General features: G+C 39.4%; 1 protein-coding gene across 1 annotated transcript; it reads left to right on the top strand.

Moving 5' to 3' along the window:
- Positions 1 to 403: 403 nt before the first annotated feature.
- On the top strand, positions 404 to 12,393 carry LRRC8B (leucine rich repeat containing 8 VRAC subunit B). The gene is made up of 2 exons (XM_073008610.1): positions 404 to 2,542; positions 10,403 to 12,393. Exons 1-2 carry the CDS (start codon positions 404 to 406, stop codon positions 10,673 to 10,675), a joined length of 2,412 nt encoding a protein of 803 aa, XP_072864711.1. The 3' UTR covers positions 10,676 to 12,393.
- The last annotated feature ends 9,075 nt before the right edge of the window (positions 12,394 to 21,468 follow it).

The raw sequence follows: 21,468 nt of genomic DNA, 5'->3' as shown, positions 1-21,468 counted from the left end.
GTGGGGGGTGAGGAAGGAGCATAGGAACAAGTTTTTCAAATGTCAGTTGAAGACAGATTGACTCCTGGTTTTTAGTAGCCTAGCCTGGAGTTGAGATCCAAGACATAATGAGATAATTACCTCAAGAGCTCCCCCTAAATTTCTTTCTAGTCACTATCACTAAACGGTCCCCCATCTAAGAGACTATGGCTCAAAGTTGAATGGCCTGTGGTTTCAAATGAAACCAGAAGACTTAATGTGCCCCTTGATCAGCTCTCCCTTTTAGGTTTGACCCCAGAGCTAAATCCTGCTTGGGAAGGAGGGCATATGTGTATGAGCATTAGAGTGAAATGCTTATTTGAGTACTTGCTTCAGTAGTGTTTATTTTCCTCTTCCAGTTTCTGTCCTCCTACAAGGGAAAGTCATGATTACACTAACTGAGCTAAAATGCTTAGCAGATGCCCAGTCATCTTATCACATCTTAAAACCATGGTGGGATGTCTTCTGGTATTACATCACACTGATCATGCTGCTGGTGGCCGTGCTGGCCGGAGCTCTCCAGCTGACGCAGAGCAGGGTTCTGTGCTGTCTTCCATGCAAAGTGGAATTTGACAATCACTGTGCCGTGCCTTGGGACATCCTGAAAGCCAGCATGAACACATCCTCTAATCCTGGGACACCGCTTCCACTCCCCCTCCGAATCCAGAATGACCTCCACCGACAGCAGTACTCCTATATCGATGCCGTCTGTTACGAGAAACAGCTCCATTGGTTTGCAAAGTTTTTCCCCTACCTGGTGCTTTTGCACACGCTCATCTTTGCAGCCTGTAGCAACTTTTGGCTTCACTACCCCAGTACCAGTTCCAGGCTCGAGCATTTTGTGGCCATCCTTCACAAATGCTTCGATTCTCCATGGACCACCCGCGCCCTGTCAGAAACAGTGGCCGAGCAGTCAGTGAGGCCTCTGAAACTCTCCAAGTCCAAGATTTTGCTTTCGTCCTCAGGGTGTTCAGCTGACATAGATTCTAGCAAACAGTCATTGCCCTACCCGCAGCCAGGTTTGGAGTCAGCTGGCATAGAAAGCCCAACTTCCAGTGTCCTGGACAAGAAGGAGGGTGAACAGGCCAAAGCCATCTTTGAAAAAGTGAGAAGATTCCGCATGCACGTGGAGCAGAAGGACATCATTTATAGAGTATATCTGAAACAGATAATAGTCAAAGTCATTTTGTTTGTGCTCATCATAACTTATGTTCCATATTTTTTAACCTACATCACTCTTGAAATCGACTGTTCAGTTGATGTGCAGGCTTTTACAGGATACAAGCGCTACCAGTGTGTCTATTCCTTGGCAGAAATCTTTAAGGTCCTGGCTTCATTTTATGTCATTTTGGTTATACTTTACGGTCTGACCTCTTCCTACAGCCTGTGGTGGATGCTGAGGAGTTCCCTGAAGCAATATTCCTTTGAGGCGTTAAGAGAAAAAAGCAACTACAGTGACATCCCTGATGTCAAGAATGACTTTGCCTTCATCCTTCATCTGGCTGATCAGTATGATCCTCTTTATTCCAAACGCTTCTCCATATTCCTGTCAGAGGTCAGTGAGAACAAACTGAAACAGATCAACCTCAATAATGAATGGACAGTTGAGAAACTGAAAAGTAAGCTTGTGAAAAATGCCCAGGACAAGATAGAGCTGCATCTTTTTATGCTCAATGGTCTTCCAGACAATGTCTTTGAGTTAACTGAAATGGAAGTACTAAGCCTGGAGCTTATCCCAGAGGTGAAGCTGCCCTCTGCAGTCTCACAGCTGGTCAACCTCAAGGAGCTTCGTGTGTACCATTCATCTCTGGTCGTAGACCATCCTGCACTGGCCTTTCTAGAGGAGAATTTAAAAATCCTCCGCCTGAAATTTACTGAAATGGGAAAAATCCCACGCTGGGTATTTCACCTCAAGAATCTCAAGGAACTTTATCTTTCAGGCTGTGTTCTCCCTGAACAGTTGAGTACTATGCAGTTGGAGGGCTTTCAGGACTTAAAAAATCTGAGGACCCTCTACTTGAAGAGCAGCCTCTCCCGGATCCCACAGGTTGTTACAGACCTCCTGCCTTCACTGCAGAAACTGTCCCTTGATAATGAGGGAAGCAAACTGGTTGTGTTGAATAACTTGAAAAAGATGGTCAATCTGAAAAGCCTAGAACTGATCAGCTGTGACCTGGAACGCATTCCACACTCCATTTTCAGCCTGAATAATTTGCATGAGTTAGACCTAAGGGAAAACAACCTTAAAACTGTGGAAGAGATCATTAGCTTTCAGCATCTTCAGAATCTTTCCTGCTTAAAGTTATGGCACAATAACATTGCTTATATTCCTGCACAGATTGGGGCATTATCTAACCTCGAGCAGCTCTCTTTGGACCATAATAATATTGAGAATCTGCCCTTGCAGCTTTTCCTATGCACCAAACTACATTATTTGGATCTAAGCTATAACCACTTGACCTTCATTCCAGAAGAAATCCAGTATCTGAGTAATTTGCAGTACTTTGCTGTGACCAACAACAATGTAAGTAAATCCATTCCTTCTTTTGTTCAGTATCTGCCGCACTTGTAGTGTGTTACATAGGGCAAGCAAACACACTTCAAATCATGCTATGTGTTCTCAAGCCAAGCCCAATCTGGTCTTGTATAAATTACCAAAACACTGAGCATCCATTTTTAATCTAACTTACAAGTCGTCATGGAGATTTTATAAAAAAACATACAAGCATTCGGCACAATTCCTGGCACATAATAGTTGCTCAGCAAATGTTTTTCTCGTGTTTTTTTTTCCCCCAGTTTTCTACATAAACATCACAAAGTATTTTAAACTATTTAATTCGTTATGGTAGAGCTTACTTTTTGTTTTATGAAGGTTTTGGGTATTAGGGAGTTTGGTAAAACTTTTCCACTTTCCAAATCTGTCATAATAAAATAACTTCTTATTTTAAAATGCTGGGATTATGAATTATTCATAAATCCTTTTTGTGACGTTGTGAAAAAGATTGGAAATCTGCATGCATGTCTAGAAAGATGATTCACAATGAAAGGCCTGCCTCCATAATGCAACACTATGGCTTCTTAGAAGCTTTTTCCAGGATCCATACTTTAGAATGAACCATAATTTGCAATAGTAAAGCCAAGTTAAGGAAAACTTAACTTTACCAAAACATGAAAAAACAAAATAAATGAGTAGTTTCCTAGGTTAAGATATGGAGGAGGAGGAAAAAGGAAAAATTCATGATAGTCTAAAGGTAAGAGAGTGAGGCTAATGTCCATTTTGGAAGAAAGAGGGAAAACCTGGTCAGAAATCAAATCTACCAAGGGATGAAACTGATATTCCTCTACTTGAAAATGGGTACAGCTGTTCCACCACACTTCAAAATATATTATCCAAAAATTAGCTGGGCATGGTGGCGGGTGCCTGAAGTCCCAGCTACTCAGGAGCCTGAGGCAGGAGAATCGCTTGAACCCGGGAGGCGGAGGTTGCAGTGAGCTGAGATTCCGCCACTGCACTCAAGCCTAGTGACAGAGCGAGACTCTGTCTCAAAAAAAAAGAAAGAAAAGAAAAAGAAAATCTATTATCTTTTAGACTTTTTGTAGTTCATATGTCATGGTAAATATAGTTATGAGCATCGTGTTGGCTAATAAGCATATTAATTATACATTATTTTTGAAAACCATGGGTGTTAGAGAAATACCAGAAAATTGGGGGCTGAGAGCAAAATTCATGCTGATTTTTAGAACTCTCTGACTTTATTCATATATAAAAGGAGCGAGTCCATTGTTAGACAAATGAGACATCTTCAGATCTTAAAAGTTTGTGAGATTTTAAAACTACATTAGGATTGACCTAGATTAACGGTGTGCATCAGAATTCCCCAAAGGGCTTGCTGAAACACAGATTCCTGAGCCCTGCTGCCAGGGTTTCCAATTCAGTAGGCCGGATGTAGGACCCAAGAGTCTGCATTTCTAAAATGTCCCCAGGTGGAGCTGATGATGCTGGCCTAGTGACTGCACTCTGAAAATCACAGGTCTAGAAGTATATCAGTGCCATTTAATTAGGCACATGATTAATATTAATATTTTGCTCACTTTTTTTATTGTTAAATTTTAATAAAAATATAAATAATATTTTTAAAGGCATTGGTTCCACTAAGCAGTTATAGACAGTTAAATCACTTTCAAAAATGGATTTTTGAAAGTCGCAGCTTATTCAGGTGTTAGCTGGCCATGCATTATTTAAATGTATGAGCAGGTGAATGTTTTCACCGAGTTAATGTAATAAAGAAACCTTAAGACCCTTAGTACTTTTGACACAAGTTTATGGAATGGAATCCTGGACAATATCTGAAGAATAAGTGTGAATATCAGACACATGCTTTCTTGAATAAGAAAGGATACTTTGTACCACAAGAAAAGTCTTATGCTGAAAATACTTTATAACCAAAATAGAATGGTATCTTTTTGAGTGGGTTGTCCCAGAAATCTGAGAAAAAGTAGTTGCTGAGCATCTTTGGAGCCAAAATGATGAACATGACATCTTTGGTGAACTTAGAGTCAAAGAAACACTGTGCAGAGACTATGTAACAACAATATAAATAAACTAAAACCCATCAGAGGACAGCCACCAGGAAGATGAAAACTCTGATGGAATACTTTAGCCTCATGATGGGAAGTACAGGTGGGAAGGGAGAATCGTCCACAATATTGGTCTTCAGATATTTGAAAAATGTACATGGAGAGTAAAACTTGCTGGGAATAACTACAGTGTTAGAACTTAGGGCAAGTGGAGAGAACTAGGGCCTGCAGGGGAAGATTTCTCATCTTTCCCATAAGCATCCAAAGATTGAATGAGCATTTGAGGAGGGAAAAGTCATTTTCTTATTAATAAAACTCTCCAGACAGGGACTGCCAGATACTCAGCAGGAGGGTTGTTAAACGGCATCAGGAATTCATGTTTCATGTGGGGATTTAACGAATTTCAAGATTATTTCCAACCTTGAGAGTCTCATGATTCTGAGTTAGACCAAAATATTGAACCATGAGGTCAGGAGTTCGAGACCAGCCTGGCCAATATGGTGAAACCCCATCTCTATTAAAAATTTAAAAATTAGCCGGGCATGGTGGCATGTGCCTTGTAGTCCCAGCTGCTCAGGAGGCTGAGGCAGAAGAATCGCTTGAACCCGGGAGGCAGAAGTTGCAGTGAGCCGAGATTATGCCACTGCACTCTAGCCTGGGCGACAGAGCAAGACTCCATCTCAAAAAAGGAAAAAAAGAAAATATCACACTGGCTGCATACATAGTTAGATATGCATATACTCAGAAATTCAAGCCAATTAATCCATGTGGAATGGCAGTTGATAAAGATTCCTATAGCATGCATTTTAAACGTCTGATCTCAAGACTTGGGCAGTGTATCAGGTTTATAGATGGAGGCAACAAATACTACCTCATAAGCAGAAAAGACGTTAGTTGAAAGGATATTAGGTATCTCATATTACCACTGAAAAGACTGCAAAAGTAAGCTTGGAAAACAGGCACAAAGTAAGACAGCAGTGAGGACTGTAGCCAGAATCATAGCGGAAAAGCACAATGGTGAGGATACACTTCCGAGGACCTTACCAGCTCAGAGCACTGGTTCTGTTCCTGAAAACTTGATGTTGCTGTTCTTGTGACCCTGGGCCTCCCACAGAATAGATTCTTCGTGGCTTCGACTTCTTTGTGATGTTAGCCCCAATTCAAAGTCCGAGTCTGAACAGCTGATTGGCACAGCTAATGAATGCCCACATTGTGGCTGTAAGAGAGCTGAGAACACAAGAATCTGGTGGTGTAGTTTCTCTAGTAGGAAGTGAGCTCTACTACCCACCAAGACTCATAAGGTAGGGAATTACCTCGACATGGGAAGGTATTCGGCAGTCCCTGGGTGGCAGATATTCACTGAGTGGGAGAGCCTTTAACATATGAATATGCGTTGTGCTTCTCCAGTGAGAGATGGTATGCAATATTTGCCAAATGTGTTTGAGCAAGACACTTTTTTTATAGAGTGACTCTTGTGTTCTGTGAAGCATACCCTAGAACACTGGATTAGGGAGGTGTTAAAAAATAGAGGTCATCCACAGAGGACTGAAATAAGCGTGCCCAGATGTACAAAGAGATGAGACCATTTAGTAAGGTGGGTCAGAATGGAGAGTGCCTGGAAATCTGCTGGTCAAATTCATGTTTGATTCATTGGATAGTGACTAGGGTAAGACTTGAGCTTGAAAGTGCTAGTTAGCCTGCACCGGTACCTTCAAAGGAGGCTCTGATTGTAGCATATGAAAGGCTTGTGAGAGGACAGCCAAGAAACAAAACCCCATGGAAAGGTTGAATCAGTTATGATTTAGAAGTAGGAATACAGATTTAAAACGAGACAAAGACTCTCATACCTGAAAGGAACACTGAGTCCGCAGACTGCAGCCTGGGGGTCAGGTCTACCCACTGCCTGTTTTTATACAGCCCAGGCTAGGATTGGTTTTTACATTTTTAGATGGTTGGGGGAAGAAAATCAAAAGAATATTTTGTGACCCATGAAAATTATATGAAATTCAAATTTCAATTTTCACAAATAGATTCCATTCTTCTTATTAGGGGGCCTGTATTACAACAAAATGATATTCAATTGTTATATTTTGAATTTCATCACTTAAAAATGTATGGAATTTTTTTTCTATTATATAAGGACCTACATAATATTTTCAGTTTTGCCTCTTGGCCCAGAAAGCCTAAAACACTTATTTTTCTGGTCCTTTGGAGAAAAACTTTGCCAGCCCCTACTCTAGTCCACTTCCCTTATTTTACTGATGCTCAGAGCAGTTCGCCTGAGGTCTGAAGTTTCCTGGCAAGGGGGCTAGTATGGAACCCAAACATTCTGATTTCTACTCTACTGTTCTTCTACTATGTCTCGTTGGATCAATCCAAGTGATTTTACATGGGGAACAGTATGTGCGGGTGGGCGTGGAAGGTGGGAGAAATGGAGGCCAAGATCCATCCCTATCGCAGTGCCAAACAGTAATTGGATTATGGTGGCATTGATTGTAATGGAGAGAAGCACAAGGCTTTGAACTAGGTTTGCTGAAATCTTAGACCAGTCCAGTTTACAGCTAGGTCTTCTTACTTCCACATTTGTGCTTTTTTTTTTTTTTTTTTCTTACATTAGTTTGAAGACTTCTAGCCAGAAGATGAATAATGTAGAAATTCCTTCTGAAGATCATCTGTGTGACACTGAGTTTTGTTGTTTTTGGCATCACTACTTAGAAATATTCAGCTGTGTTTCTTGAAATGATTGGACTTTAGGGTTTGGTAAGCATTTCCCAAGATAGCATGTGTCATTGGCCAGGAAAAAAAAAAGGAAATCTGGTATTGAGAAGGATTCTAAAGTAAGATCCCAGCCTCTGGGAAAAAGCGGGGGTATTTAATTTACAATGTCAGCCGTAGATGTAAAAGAAAAGCATCCTGTTCTCGGGGACTTCAGTTCATTTTGCTGAAGACATTTGGTTGTCAGAGAATTCTAGGATGTAGAGAGATTACATAGCCATTAGTTTGTTGTTGTCATCTATTTTGTAGTTTATTATATAGTTTATGTATGTGTGTATTATATATTATAGTTTATTCCATAAAACCATTTTGTTGTTGAAGTATGTCATCCCCATAATAGCCTGTAAGCTTTATCTTGGTTTTTTAGAAGAAATCAGTGATCCACTGAGGTAATATTTTGCTCTCTGGCTCATGTGTCATACCGTCTAAGAAAGGGCATGCTAAATAAATTAGTTTTAAGTAATTGTTTTCCAACATTTTTTATAAAATTTGTTTTTATAAAATTTGTTGACCCAGGCAAAACTGGAGTTCTTGTAAGCTTCAAGGCAAACTATTTTTAAAACTATAAGTAGATTTTTCAGGATACAATTGCTGAGTTGAAGGAAAGTCTTGAGTCTTTAACAAAACTCTCCAGGCTCGTTTAGAAAAATTGAATGAGAGTAGGTGAGGTAAGATCCTGTGCCTTAGTTGGGCAGAGAGCTGGAGAGAAAGCCCTGGAGATGGACCCTTGCACATAGGAGGAGTTTCGCCAGCGCAGCTCTTGACTCACATTCACAGCAGCAATGCTAAGGGACTGGCCCTGAGGCTCACTCCCACTGCCTTGGGAAATCCCTTTCCTCTGCTGGAGCCTGAGAAGTCCACTGAAATCACAGATGTAGAGATTTGAAAGGAGACTGGTGGGAATGTGGTAGTGCTGATAACCAGACAAGAGAGTGAGGGCAATGGCTTCAGGGTAATCACCCAGTAGGAAATCAGTCCAGTTAAAGGAGGTTCTTGCTGGGAATCTGAAGCTGACTGAAGAAGGGAAATACGGAATTCCCTAATGCAGTTCAGGTTAGGGTACTTTTCTTCATACCACTCATTACAGACAGTTGTGTAATTGTTTAATGTTTCTCTCTTCCGTGAGACTAGTGCTTCTCAACTGGGAATGATTTTGCCTCCCAAGAGACATTTGTCTGGAAACATTTTTAGTTGTCACAACCGGGAAGGGGAGTGGCACTGGCAACTGGTGGGTAGAGGCTGAGGATGCTGCTAAACATCCTACACTGCACAGGACAGCCCCACAGCAAGAATTTTTCCACCCAGAATGTCAACAATGCTGAGGCTGAGATGTCAATGGTGACCTGCATTATTAGGCTAGTTTTCAAAGGCAGTCTTTCTAACTCAGTACTTTATCCCAGCAGCTAGCTGGGAACCTGGCACATCAGAAGGCACTCAGCACGTGCTCACTGAATATAAATGAGCCAAGCCTAATTTCTTTTTTAGCCAGTTTGCCTGAGTCATTTCATAGGCACCAACAAGCACTCTTAATAATGCACACTGTAAAGGACTGATTTTTTCTCCACTTGGACATCACTGACCCTACTTCTGAGCTGCAGGTGCCTCTGTGCAGAAGGGGTTGCCTTAGAAAGAGGTTGCATTTCTTCTCATCTCTCTGCCTCATCTCTCAATGTAGGTCTGCATATGTCGGGTTTGTATTGCTCTTGGAAAGGAAATGAAAGTAAAGGGTAGATATTTTTCCCTTTGTTTATATCTAATATTTTAATGTACAGTGACGATCTATATGGAATGTTGTTCTTAGCAGTGACAATCATTAGATTTATTTTTAAGGATATATAGCACTGAATGTGTGTTTGAGGGAGGGGTGATGTAGGAGAATGGAGTTTACAACATCATTAACATTTTTTATGGAATTTGGTCATTTTTTAGCTTATATAAAAGCTATTTATCCTTTTGAGGAGAGACAGTTCTGGATGGCCCTAGAAACTTGTCTCCCATCAGGTCTGCATTAGCCCATCAGAGGATATAGGCCAAGTCCCTGAGTGCCCTTTTTATCCCTGTTTCTAACAAAGCCAGTTTTTGAACCAAGGAACCTACATTATTTCATAGTTTTGTAGGTGGCCCCTGTCCCCAGCCAATATGTAAAGTATTATGGGGGTGGGGGGCGGTGGTATGTGCAGTCTATCTATGCTGAGGCCAGACTTACCCCTCAGTGAAGTGATGGGTTGAAGGGATTGTGTATGTGCTCAACTTCTTCTCTGGAGATCTTTCCTCAATAAACCCTATTTCTTGTATGTACTGTGGCTCCCTTAGAAATCGACATACAACCTATCTACCATATAGGGGAGCAGTCAACATGAGCAGCTTTAGGAGTTAACCTAATTTGCATAATATGTATTATATTTAAAATTATCCCTGTATTATAAATTATTTAATTGAAACCATGCCAGAGGGAAGGAACAAGAGTAAATATTCAGGTGTATGTGTATGTAGAGGGGAATGAAATGTGCATGTATATATAATCATGTTTTTTTGCTTTTGCTTCTGTAGGCTTTTTTAAAAAAGAGAATAAAGTTCTCAGTCTGCTCTCAGGATCTTAGGATGTTTTTAAGGGTATTATTCATTACATTACACAGTAAACGTTTTATGAAGACTCTTGAGGGTGAGTTATTTCTGATCCAGGACTCAAGAGTAATTATTATTCTTCTTACTGGTTTGTTTTTTATCTTAACGACAATGTGTGTATAACTACATTTTCTTTAAGAATTGCTTGTTAGAGTGTTTAAAACCAAACTTGTTGCCCACCCATATACAGCAAGGATGTAGGTGTCCAAGGTAGCCACAGTCCTCACTCCTCGCTGTACTCCTGTCTTTATTTTCCCTCTATCTTTTCATCTGCTTCAAATTTATCATCATTGTAGTCTACATCACTTATAAACCTTCAGAAATGTGTTTTTGGGCAAAAGGTAAATGTCTTATCATAAAACACCAAAAATCTATTTTACCAATTTCTTTTTTCTTCCCTTTCCAGATTGAGATGCTACCAGATGGGCTGTTTCAGTGCAAAAAGCTGCAATGTTTACTTTTGGGGAAAAATAGCTTGATGAATTTGTCCCCTCATGTGGGTGAGCTGTCCAACCTTACTCATCTGGAGCTCATTGGTAATTACCTGGAAACACTTCCTCCTGAACTGGAAGGATGTCAGTCCCTAAAACGGAGCTGTCTGATTGTTGAGGAGAACTTGCTCAATACTCTTCCTCTCCCTGTAACAGAACGTTTACAGACGTGCTTAGACAAATGTTGACTTAAAGAAAAGAGACCCATGTTTCAAAATCATTTTTAAAAGTATGCTCGGCCGGGCGTGGTGGCTCACGCCTATAATCGCAGCACTTTGGGAGGCCAAGATGGGCAGATTGCTTGAGGACAGGAGTTTGAGACCAGTCTGGCCAACCTGGTAAAACCCCATCTCTGCTAAAAATACAAAAAAAATTAGCCGGGCATGGTGGCATGCACCTGTAATCCCAGCTACTTGGGAGGCTGAGGCAGGGGAATTGCTTGAACCAGAGAGGTGGAGGTTGCAGTGAGCCAAGATTGTGCCACTATACACCAGCCTGGGTAACAGAGCAAGACTCTGTCTCAAAATAAATAAATAAATAAAAATAAAAATAATGCTCCAGGGCTTTCAATGAGAAGTAAAATTTTCTAAGTTAATAGAGATGAAGAATGGGTGACTATTATGATGAACCATAACTAAATGTCTTATTAAAGCAACTCAGTGTCTAGCCCTAAATTAACCAGGTAAAAACTGTTAACACTAACCTGAAGTTTGTGAATAATTGTTCTTTAACTTATTGAGATGTTGCAAGAAATGCACATCGAGGGTGGACTGGGAGCTATGAAATGACTGAATTCCTCCTTGCAGTGTTTGCCTTCAAGATTGTATAGGTGTTCTCTCCTCTTCTTCCCCCAATCCCCATTACTTATTTGCACACTTGTTTTAACTGACTTCCTGTTTTGATATTTATCACCAAGAACATAAACTCATCAATATGAATTGTCTTGATGTATACTCACCACTGTCTTTGATTTATGTTCCCAAAGTTTTTTAGATGGGGTGTATTGTGCTTGGCAGAATTCGTTTTTGGCTTAATTTTTACTTCCTTTCCCAGCTTGCTTGAGTCTTCCTTAACCTGGTTTTCTCAACACCAATGATGACCCTGAGAAAATGCCTGCATTTGGCCTTTGCCTAGAACAGGAGCTGAGTATTTAAGATGTATTATCCTTGGGGCATCCTGAAAATTAATGTATTCCCCAAAATTTCTTCTTGTCTATCACCAAGGCCTTTTTTTATTTGTTAAGAATTTTTATATTAAATGTAAAACATATAAATATTTTCTATTGTATAATCTTGGATTCAAAATCTGTGAGGATTGTTTTTGTAAGATACATAGAATTTACGCATTTCTTTATGAACTTACTGTTAGTGTACTTGGTTTTGGCTGTTTATGACTCTCATGTTTGTGTACATTCTGCTCCAAAATGTTTTTGTACTCTGCAACTAATTACTTTTGGATAACAAAAGCCTTGTGTTTAATGCCCTAAAGTATTTGGGGGTTTCCTTGTGAGAGAGTGGCCGAATCATCTACCTCTCTCTTCCCTAGTCGCTGTGCAATCGTACGGGTACAATTCTTAATTACTTACAAAAACTGTGATAGAGGAGAGAGGTACAGATTTGGTTTTGAAATTAATTTTAAAATATAGAAATTTAGTAAGAGTTAAAGCAAAAGACTTTTTTTCCCCTCCATCTGCGTGATTATAATGTAAAACAGCCTCTATTCAGTGTCTAAAATGAGTTCTCAAAACCCACAAAGAAATAGATCCATTTAACTGAAATTCATCTCATGCCTTTATCTAACTCTTCTGGAAAATACATTTTGCTCCTTTTTATAAAGAGCTTTGTGTTTGGCCTTTTATTATGCATATTTTTTAATGAATAAAATCAACTGACTCATTTTTGGGAAATGTACATCTTTAATGTGTTTCTCCCTAAGGGTCTAGGCATTATGATGCCACCTCTTCATTTTGGATATAACTATGAAGAAATCTATTAACTGCACCTACACAAAACGGGAAAGCACTATAGGTAAACAGTACTGTGTATATGGAATTGTGGTGCATGGTAAATGTTTTCTCTTGCTTTGTTCCAGAAAGATGAAAGTGAGTCTTTAAAGCATAGCAAAGAGCTTCCCTCACCTGCCACACACTCCTGCACTAAAGTTCAGAGAAAGGAATTATTCAAATCAAATGAAATTTGAATAAAATTGGCTATAAGGAATATAGGACACCAAACACACTGCCTCACACATTATTGTTTATTCTGAATGGAAAGGAACAGTGTAAAAATAAATGACTTAACCAAAACTTGCCTTTAGTCAGAACATTCAGCTCTCAGGGAAGCAGGTATAACTGATGAAACTTCTAGGACTTCAGAAAACAGATTCTAATTATATCCATGTTTTTTGTTGTTATTTTCTTTTTTTTAAGTGTGAGTTGATGTTTATTTTAGTGTTTCACAATAGAATTATCATGTATACTGATTCCAGTGTGGTATATGATTAAGTTTTGGACATGAATATGCCAAAAGTGCTTAAACGTTTTTGGCCACATAACTAGCTAGAATTTGTATGAAAGAATCTCACCCTCTTTTATAAGAAGAATTTTCAAAACAAAATTCAGATTTGCTACCATTCATCACCTGACGAACTTCTCCATGGCTCGTCACTGGTTTGGTTCAACTGCAAAAGTCATTGGCTAAATTTTCCTTATCACCTACATAAATTTCTAGAGGAATTTACTAGCAGGATTAATAATAAATATTATAAACTGCTTTCCACACACTAGGGTATAATTTTTGGTGCAATCTATATTGTTTTTGATGCCATGGTTTTACATCTTTTAATTTAAACCCTTATACGCCAGTGTTTAGGTCGCTTTTGAGACAAGGTAGCCCTGATGCAAGGAGCAGTGAGGCTACTACTTCACATAAAAAATAGAGTGTTAATACCACCTTTACTGTACAGTTGGAGCAGATCTTTATTTCACAAGTGTTCATATTCACTTAACAGAATTTTAAATAAAGACAATTAAGTTTGTTAAATTATAATTATGAGACTTTCGTTGGCATTTGATTTCAAGAATACATATGCATTTTCAAAAAAATAAATGTGGAGGTTATTCAGAAAAAAATTCATAGCTTATGGTAGTAATGGCATGGGTTACTTTTATTTGCATGCACACATAGACACACTTCATGTATGTAAATTATAATATTATTTTTTGATATATCTAGTGGGGTTTTTTTCCCAAAATTGCAGGAGGTTGTAGATTAAATAGTAGGATAGCAAGTTTTTTAATTCATTAGTCATGAAGTGCTGTATTCCCTAAGTTATGACATTTAAAAGAAATCACATGCTCAACCTTGATCTGAGAACCTAAGTGCTTCTGAGCATTCCAGTGAAGGAGTAGTGTTCTTTTCCTAACTTACATCAGGGTACATCTGTGTGGCACATAGATACTATATTTTCATTCTTCACTCCCAGTCTTAATTTCTTTCTCTTGTATGTCACTGTATTTTATGTCACTTCACATTATGTTAAACAGGGTAAATAGAGATCCTCAGTATCTGTGCTGTGGCATAGCTCTGATAGGTGTGCTGTGGTGCACTGCAGTGATGTATTTGCATAACATTGTTTGACAGTGAAAAAATTTTTTTTCTGTTCAAGTGTTTTGTGATTAAAATTTTATGTTTAATTAAAATATTGCATAATATTGATGGGTTCAAAAACCATTAAAATAATCAAACAATTATTCTGTGGCCTTAACATTATTTTCTTGCGTTTTCAATAAAATTTTCTTTTCATCTTTCCATCTTCACATTCTCTTAGCATCATCCTATGCACATAAGGTATGTTGTTTTTTCTTATTCACTCACCTACTGCACTAAATTTGATCAGCACTTTAACAGAATATATTTATGCTAGAAGATTTGCAATGATATTTGAGCATGTATTTATTTAGGAGGAAGCCATTGCCTATAATTATGTCTCATTGAGTAGTTTTAATTTACCCATCCTGCAGTATTTACAGCTGATCTCTACCCAAAGCAGGACAATGTAACTCTTTTGTTTTCAGTAACTGTACATTGCATCAGAATCTGTTTATTTCTTTTTGGAAACAGAGACAGAATGGTGGGAGAGGGAAGGAGTTATTTTGCATTCCAGTTTGGATTATGAAGTCATTATATATATTTGAAATAGTGTAAACTAATTACTGTTGCAGAATGCCCTCGATATAATTATTTCTTTTCAGCTGGATGTGAAAAGCTGAAGCAGTGAAAACCTGCAGTCCTATTTAATTGGTTTCCTTCTGTTTCTTGTCCATCACTTCTGTATCCACAGGGAGCTATCTACTGCATACCTTTGGTAACAGGCTACCTTCTCTTCAAATTTTTAATATGAATAATTTCATCAGCACTACAGCATTAACATAGAATAATGAGCCAAAGTACTGAATTGAGATGGCTTTCAGTTGAGCTTAATTTCATATTTAACTTTTGCATTTGACTTGTATAATACACTACTGCTGAGAAAAACAATTATGAATGCCTTCTGCATGTTGTACATTATTTCTAGCAGAGATGGTGCAATTTTAAGAATACAAAGGGGTATAGAGTTAGAATGGATGTGTTCATGCATGTATATGTTGTGTTTAAATATTAACGTTTACAAGAAGATTTTTTTAAAATTCTTCAAATATTTCACTCAGTGACATAATGGGCCAATCTGGAATAGAGACATTTTCTTTGGTTAGTGCAAGAGTGAAAACTAGCATTTGTTAACCTTCACATATTTATCTGTGCACAATTGTTTTTGCTTCTGGTAATGAATTATTGGAAAATGGAAGATTTTGTTCAATATTTTTGGCCCTCAGGTTTACTGTGTAAATCTGCATTTTTGGTGGTAAATCTCTTTGCCGCAGATTCAGTAGCTTTTGGTAAACTTCACTGTTTTTAAAGTACCTTTTGTGTAAAATAAAGATCCAATTTTTATAACAAATGGCAAATAAAAACACTAAATGCTGGAAGAAGTTGACTGTACTAATTTTAACCAAGTTCCAAAAGTGATTCCCTCACTCTTCTCATGCTTCCTTGTACCGTCGTACTGTTATTCACCAAATGATAGATTTCAGATTTACATATGAATCTTATAACAGTGGTATGAGTTTTCAAAATATGCTACCATGGCCACAAAATAACAAGCACCTGAATAGAGCTGCGTGGATCCTAGAATACATGGGTTGTGAGGGACAGTAGATCTCTCACAAGTGGGCCCATCTTTCCTTGGAATTACTCAGGGAACAATGTTCATAGAACACTTCATCTCCTTTCTTCTTGGTGTCTGTTTCACCATTTCCTGTTTAACATTAACACTCAATTGTGAACCAGGTAAGCAAAAGCTAAAGAACTGCAAGACAGACAATTCCGAGATGGTTTAGTCAAAGGAGAAAAAATTGAATTACTGAATAAAATATGTTCTTGATAGTTTGAACTTTTCGATAGAAAACAGTCTGTCTCCATCTCTTACACACACGCACACGCACACAGTTTCAGGACCACATTAGAAAGCTGATAGCCAGAACTTTGATGGAATATATATAGACTGAATCAGATTATGAAGGAAAGTAACTTAATTGTTCCCTGGCCATATTCTCTGAAAATGCAGTAAGTCATTCAAGAAAGGCTTCCCCCATCTCTTAAGTGGTTCAGGAATGGGAAGTCTATTGAAATGAAGTAAGTGCCTGCCTCCAGGCATTAGCAGCCTTTCAGGGACTGCTAGGTGCTTTGAGATGCTGAAGTTATATGCTAACAGTCTGCAGGGCAGTGACATGCCCCCCTAAACACAGCAATAATTGTGGCTTCATGTGCTTCAGCATTCACTTCCACATTTCAAAATGGCTTTTTGAAAACGTGGTAAAGGGCTTGACTGGAAGGGAGAGACTCCGGTGCTGTTGAGGGCAGGGTTCCATTCTCTGGAGCTGCAACTTTTGTTATGATTTGTTTCCTTCTCCTCTGTTCCCACCTGGTGTTCTTTGTTACCCTCATTCCTGAGGTCTAGGGAAAAGCAGTTTACCCAAAATGCACAAAGCCAGACCTCAAACTCAAGTCCTATATTTACATAAGATCCTACATCGACATGCTAAAGAAGGATCCAAAAAGGCCTCTTTCACATGCGTAGTCTTTTTAAAATGCAAATCTCTTTATCCCATGTTTTCTCATCTTCCCCTAGACTCAAGTTACGTCTTTCTGCCTCCTAAATAGCAGAGATTCTATAGAGCTGCCTGTCATCTCGTGAGATTTTCAATTTCCTTATGATAAATACCTTCCATTTTGGATCCCTTTGTATTCCTATAGGGCTCAACCCACATCATTTTTTACTCTCTACCTCCCTCTGCTGCTGAGAGGAGAAAATGTCAAATAGAAGCATGCCACTAGCACCCCCGTGTAGGTAAATATAACTCCAGATTCTTTTGGAGAAAAAGATTCATGCCTGTCTTACTTACCTGCGAAGCCATCACAGATTCTCTCTGCTTTCCTTTAACACCAAACCTTCTGGTCAGTCCTGTTTCTACACTGACTGTTCACTTCTTAACCCACTTCTGTCCAGCTCTCCACATGTCCCAGTTTCTGCCTGTCCTGGTAATTTCTCTTACACAGATTACCAATCACTTATTTGCCAAGAGCAGTGACTTCTCAGTCCTAGACTCTGTAGGTAGAGTGAAAATGCCTTTTTAGGTTTATCAACATTTGTAAATCTTGGCCAACCTTCTTCCTCATGGAGTGTGGGCCTCATAATTGCAGGTATAAAAGATTTACAAAGTTATGAATCAGCACTGCCCCTGCAATTACTGTTTTGGAGCCTAGCCTCTCCTTCCTGATACGGTCCTTAAACCACAGCATCCAGTTTCTTGCTCCTATACTCAGTTTCTCCTTGCCTTGCTTTGCCTTTATCAAATGCAGCCCCCAAGGTAATATCTTGAGGATTCATTGGCCCTCACTTAATATCAGTAACTCTATCTCAAATGAGATGCACATAGAAAACCCCATATGGTTCCTGGCACCAGGATCAGACCATACTATGTGGGCACCCTGGGCAGGTAAGAGTGTGGTACCCCTTTAAAAGAACATGCTTAGAATGTTTATTCAACATGTTTTTGGCAGAAATGGGAAAACCGGTGTTCTGTTGGAAAAAACAATCATGAACCTTTTAACTATCTTTGTATTCCTTTTTCCAAAACTAAAACTCTATCTAGCAAGAATGAGATAGAGTTAAAGATAATATAGCGGAAAGACAAGTGGGCCTAGGGGCTGTAGGGAATATGAGTTTTTACAGCTCACGGCATTTCTGTTGAATATCCCCAACTGACAATCAGCCTCCCAGGCCTTGTGAGCAGGCCTGTCAGCTGCTAAGTCTCCCTTCTTGTTCCCTTTCAAAGCATCCTACTCTCTTTGTCCCCCACCTATCCTCACCTATTACTAACTCCCATCTTCAAGAATATGAAATACCTGTTATTCCAAGGATGATGCCTTACTTGTGCTCACCAAAATACATGTCTCCCAGTTATCAAGATTCTCTCTTTCTAGAAGGTACTTTCTTGCCACAGTTTCAAATTTAAAATAAGAGACTTATTCCATATGCTGAATGGGCAAAGGGCCAAGTTTCATTTGTTAGGCTGCTAACTTAAGGAATTACATGTGGAAACCTGAGTTAACTGGCACCAAATTTCCAATTACTCCAATGACATGTAGTTACTCCTTGTAAATTAATACCCCAGGCACCTGTTTAAGGGCACTTACCGTTAGTTCAGCACAGCCTAGCATGTGAGTACCTTGTATATGGCCATGACTATTTTCTTCTCAACAGGAATCAACGAGTTATCATTGTAGTGGGAAAAACTTTTTCCCTTGAAATACTTCTCAGTCATTAAGGAGTAGGTGGGAAGGTTTCCCTTCTGGAGTTTCTGAAACTGCACCACTAGTGGGGACTAAACACCACCTGTGTGAAGGGAGTTTCCTTGTAGTCTTTCCCTGAGCAGAGGTTGGATTCACACCCTTGTCTATAGTAATGCATAGAGAAACTTCTCAGATCCTCAAGGGGAGAAAAGAACAGTTCTGTTTTTCAAGTGGATCAAACTACCCTTTTCATAATAGATTGAGCCTTTCTCTGGCAGTTGTTCTGTGAAAAGGGAAAGCCTAAAGAAGTAGCCAAGTGAAAAATTGATGCAACGTGCATTAAGTGGCCTGAGGAAAATTTACTTGACTTGTGGTATCAGAGCAGCACAATGCACATCAGGAACCTCACTGGTGGCTTCAAATTGAGAAAAGATAATAATTTACTATTTAGTTCCTGCTTCTTGAGTTTGGAGAGCATCACTGTAGGAAGAAGTATTGAGGTGGTATACGACAACAACTTTATTTTGCACCTCCTGTGTGCCAGGCAGTCTACTAGCTTTTTCATGTGTGCTATCTCAATCCAGCCAACAACCCTATTTGGTAGGTTGTTCTGATTTTACAGGTGGGAAAGAAGACTTCAAAATTATTACCATCCCAAGGTCTCATGACTGTTGAGAAGAGGAACCATATTCAACCTACAGGTCTGCATGGCCTGTTTCTACAGAGATTTAGCTGAACATTAAACATCAACTTTATCCTCTCATAACCACCTTGGTGTTTTGAAAACTCTGGTTTTCAGAGCTCAGTGGTCTCGTCCAGTCTGCTTTGATCCTAGTGCTTCCTCTTGCTCCATATCTATCCTAGTTTCTATCTCCTTCTTAGCCATAGTCACTTCCTATATGTTTTATTTTCCTCCTCATCCTCTAATGTAATTCTGGATTCAGAGAACTCCCCAATGAGAAGAAACCATGGAGAATTTGCTGAGAAGGAAGGGTTAAGTGGCTTGTTGGAGATCACAACCCCAGTGATTCAGCAAGATGGTACCTAGATGTGTGCATGCCCCTGTTGAGTGCTCTTTTCACTCTGCTGGGCTGGCTCTGAAGAGCACAGATAATCCGCATTTAACCAAAGCCTAGTGGAAGAGCCAGATCAGCACCCATGTCTCCTACCTAACTCTAGAATCTGTGTATTCTCTAACAAGCTGCATTCATTTTAGTTGTAATCTGCATCTTAATGATAATCCCTTCCCATGCACAGTGCATCACTGTACCAAAGAACTTTAGGCCATTTTCCCCATTTCACATATAAGCAAACTGGGCTCTAAAAGAGACACCTTCAGTAGTTACCATTATTGGGAACTACTAAAGCACCTGCCATGAGCTTTATAAATATCATTAATCCTTAAAGCATATCAAGTAGGCATTACCTCTATTTTACAGGTTCAGGTAGCTTCACTAACACACTAGATTATACAGCTAGCATAGCACATGGAAGAGTCAGGTTTTAAACTGGGGACTCCATAGCACCATAGACTCTGCTTTTTATATACTATGCACTGCCATGATCATATGGCTAGTAAGTGGTAGGGTTGTGAACACAGTCTAGGATTTTAACATCTAACTTAGTACTCTGTTCTTTATAATGTGCAGACTCTGAATAGTCTGTTGAAAAGGATTGATACACATGTAGATGTGCACACCTACACACACAGTTTTAAACATTTTAGTACAATTTCTTCCAAATAACCCATTTATTTATAAACTTTGATCATTTTGAAAGTGCATAGTTTATATTTTAATGTTTTAACCTAAATCTATGAGTATATTTGCTCTCATTAGAAGAATGGAGTGTCATGCTGGATTTCTGACCCCGTGGGTGATGTTGGATAATGACCCCAACCTCTAAAAAAGAGTTGTTAACATGTAGCGTTTTTTGTTTCAGTTTGCAAATGAGGCTCACTGTCAGTTTGGGTTTTATTAGAGAATGGAAGTTCCAGTTTAACTCCCTGAAAGTGCTGATTTATTATAGGAAAATGCTGGCAAGCATTTTAGACTTGCAAAATGACTTCTAATCACAGTTCAGGCGAAATTCGTTCTTCTGCTGATTTAGAATGTTGGAGAGCGAGAAGAGTGAGGAGGAGGGACAAGTTATGCTGTCCTTATTGAATTCATGCCGTGTTCCAGATAAGAAGCTGCCTTCCTTGCCCTGGAAGATGCTGTGACCCTGGCTTTGCCTTCTGGCTGAATGCACTGCTAAGCAGGAAGAAAGCCTCAACCCCAGCTCTAACAATCCACTGCCATTTAGCACTGGTTCACTTGGCATTTCCCCTGAGATTCTTCAAAACGCTAGCTCTTTGAAATGTTTTTCATGTCAGGTCCACGTGAGTCACCTGCTCAACTGTCCCCAAGGCCCATTACACAGTGGGACTGTGGCTCTAAGGGGTCCCAGGCCCTCTCCACTGAGCTCTTCTATGAAAGCAAGATGGCTTACCAAATGACCTTACTGGGACTTTGCACTATTTTTAAATTTTCTAGAAGATGAAAGAAATTGGCCCTTCTCCCTTTTTCTTTCTTTCTGGCAGTGAGTATAATAATTTCTCCTGATGAACAGAGTGTCCACAGAGAATTGTTTCATGCTGGTAATCAGGCAGATGGCTTGGGTGTTGTCTCAGATCATCAGTAAAGGCCCCGGCTAAGTTAATGACTAGAAGGACCTGGAAGAAATTAACATGCTTCTCATGGTAAGCTGTGGCTTGGGGAAGTTGGTGATGGTGAGGATGCTGGAGGCTGTCGGACAGAGGGAGAGAAAATAGGGTTCTTGTAACTTCTGGGCTTCAGCACCAGCCCTCGTGATCCTGCATTGCCAGTGTGATCTGCCTTACGTCAGCATGCACAGGGTCCCAGCCTAACTGAGCCTCGTGAGTGGGTGGGCTTGGATGCTCGCTAGCCAGCCTTCCAACTCCAATATTCTGATCTACATAAAATGCTGAGTGAGTGGGAAGTGTTGATCACGTTTAATACTGAGTAATTTTCTTAAGAACTTGAGTATGTCATACATTTCTTTTTTCAGCTTTGGAAATGATTCACTTT

The sequence above is a fragment of the Chlorocebus sabaeus genome, chromosome 20 (genome assembly GCF_047675955.1).
Source record: "Chlorocebus sabaeus isolate Y175 chromosome 20, mChlSab1.0.hap1, whole genome shotgun sequence".
NCBI lineage: Eukaryota > Metazoa > Chordata > Mammalia > Primates > Cercopithecidae > Chlorocebus > Chlorocebus sabaeus.
The sequence above is the reverse complement of the archived record's forward strand: the minus strand, read 5'-3'. Positions and strand labels throughout refer to the sequence as shown.

Bases quoted from the DNA above. Each gene is read 5' to 3' on its own strand.
- LRRC8B (XM_073008610.1), top strand. From the start codon at position 404: ATGATTACACTAACTGAGCTAAAATGCTTAGCAGATGCCCAGTCATCT. The intron at 2,543-10,402 runs GTAAGTAAATCC...TTCCCTTTCCAG, and splicing joins TTGCTGTGACCAACAACAAT to ATTGAGATGCTACCAGATGG.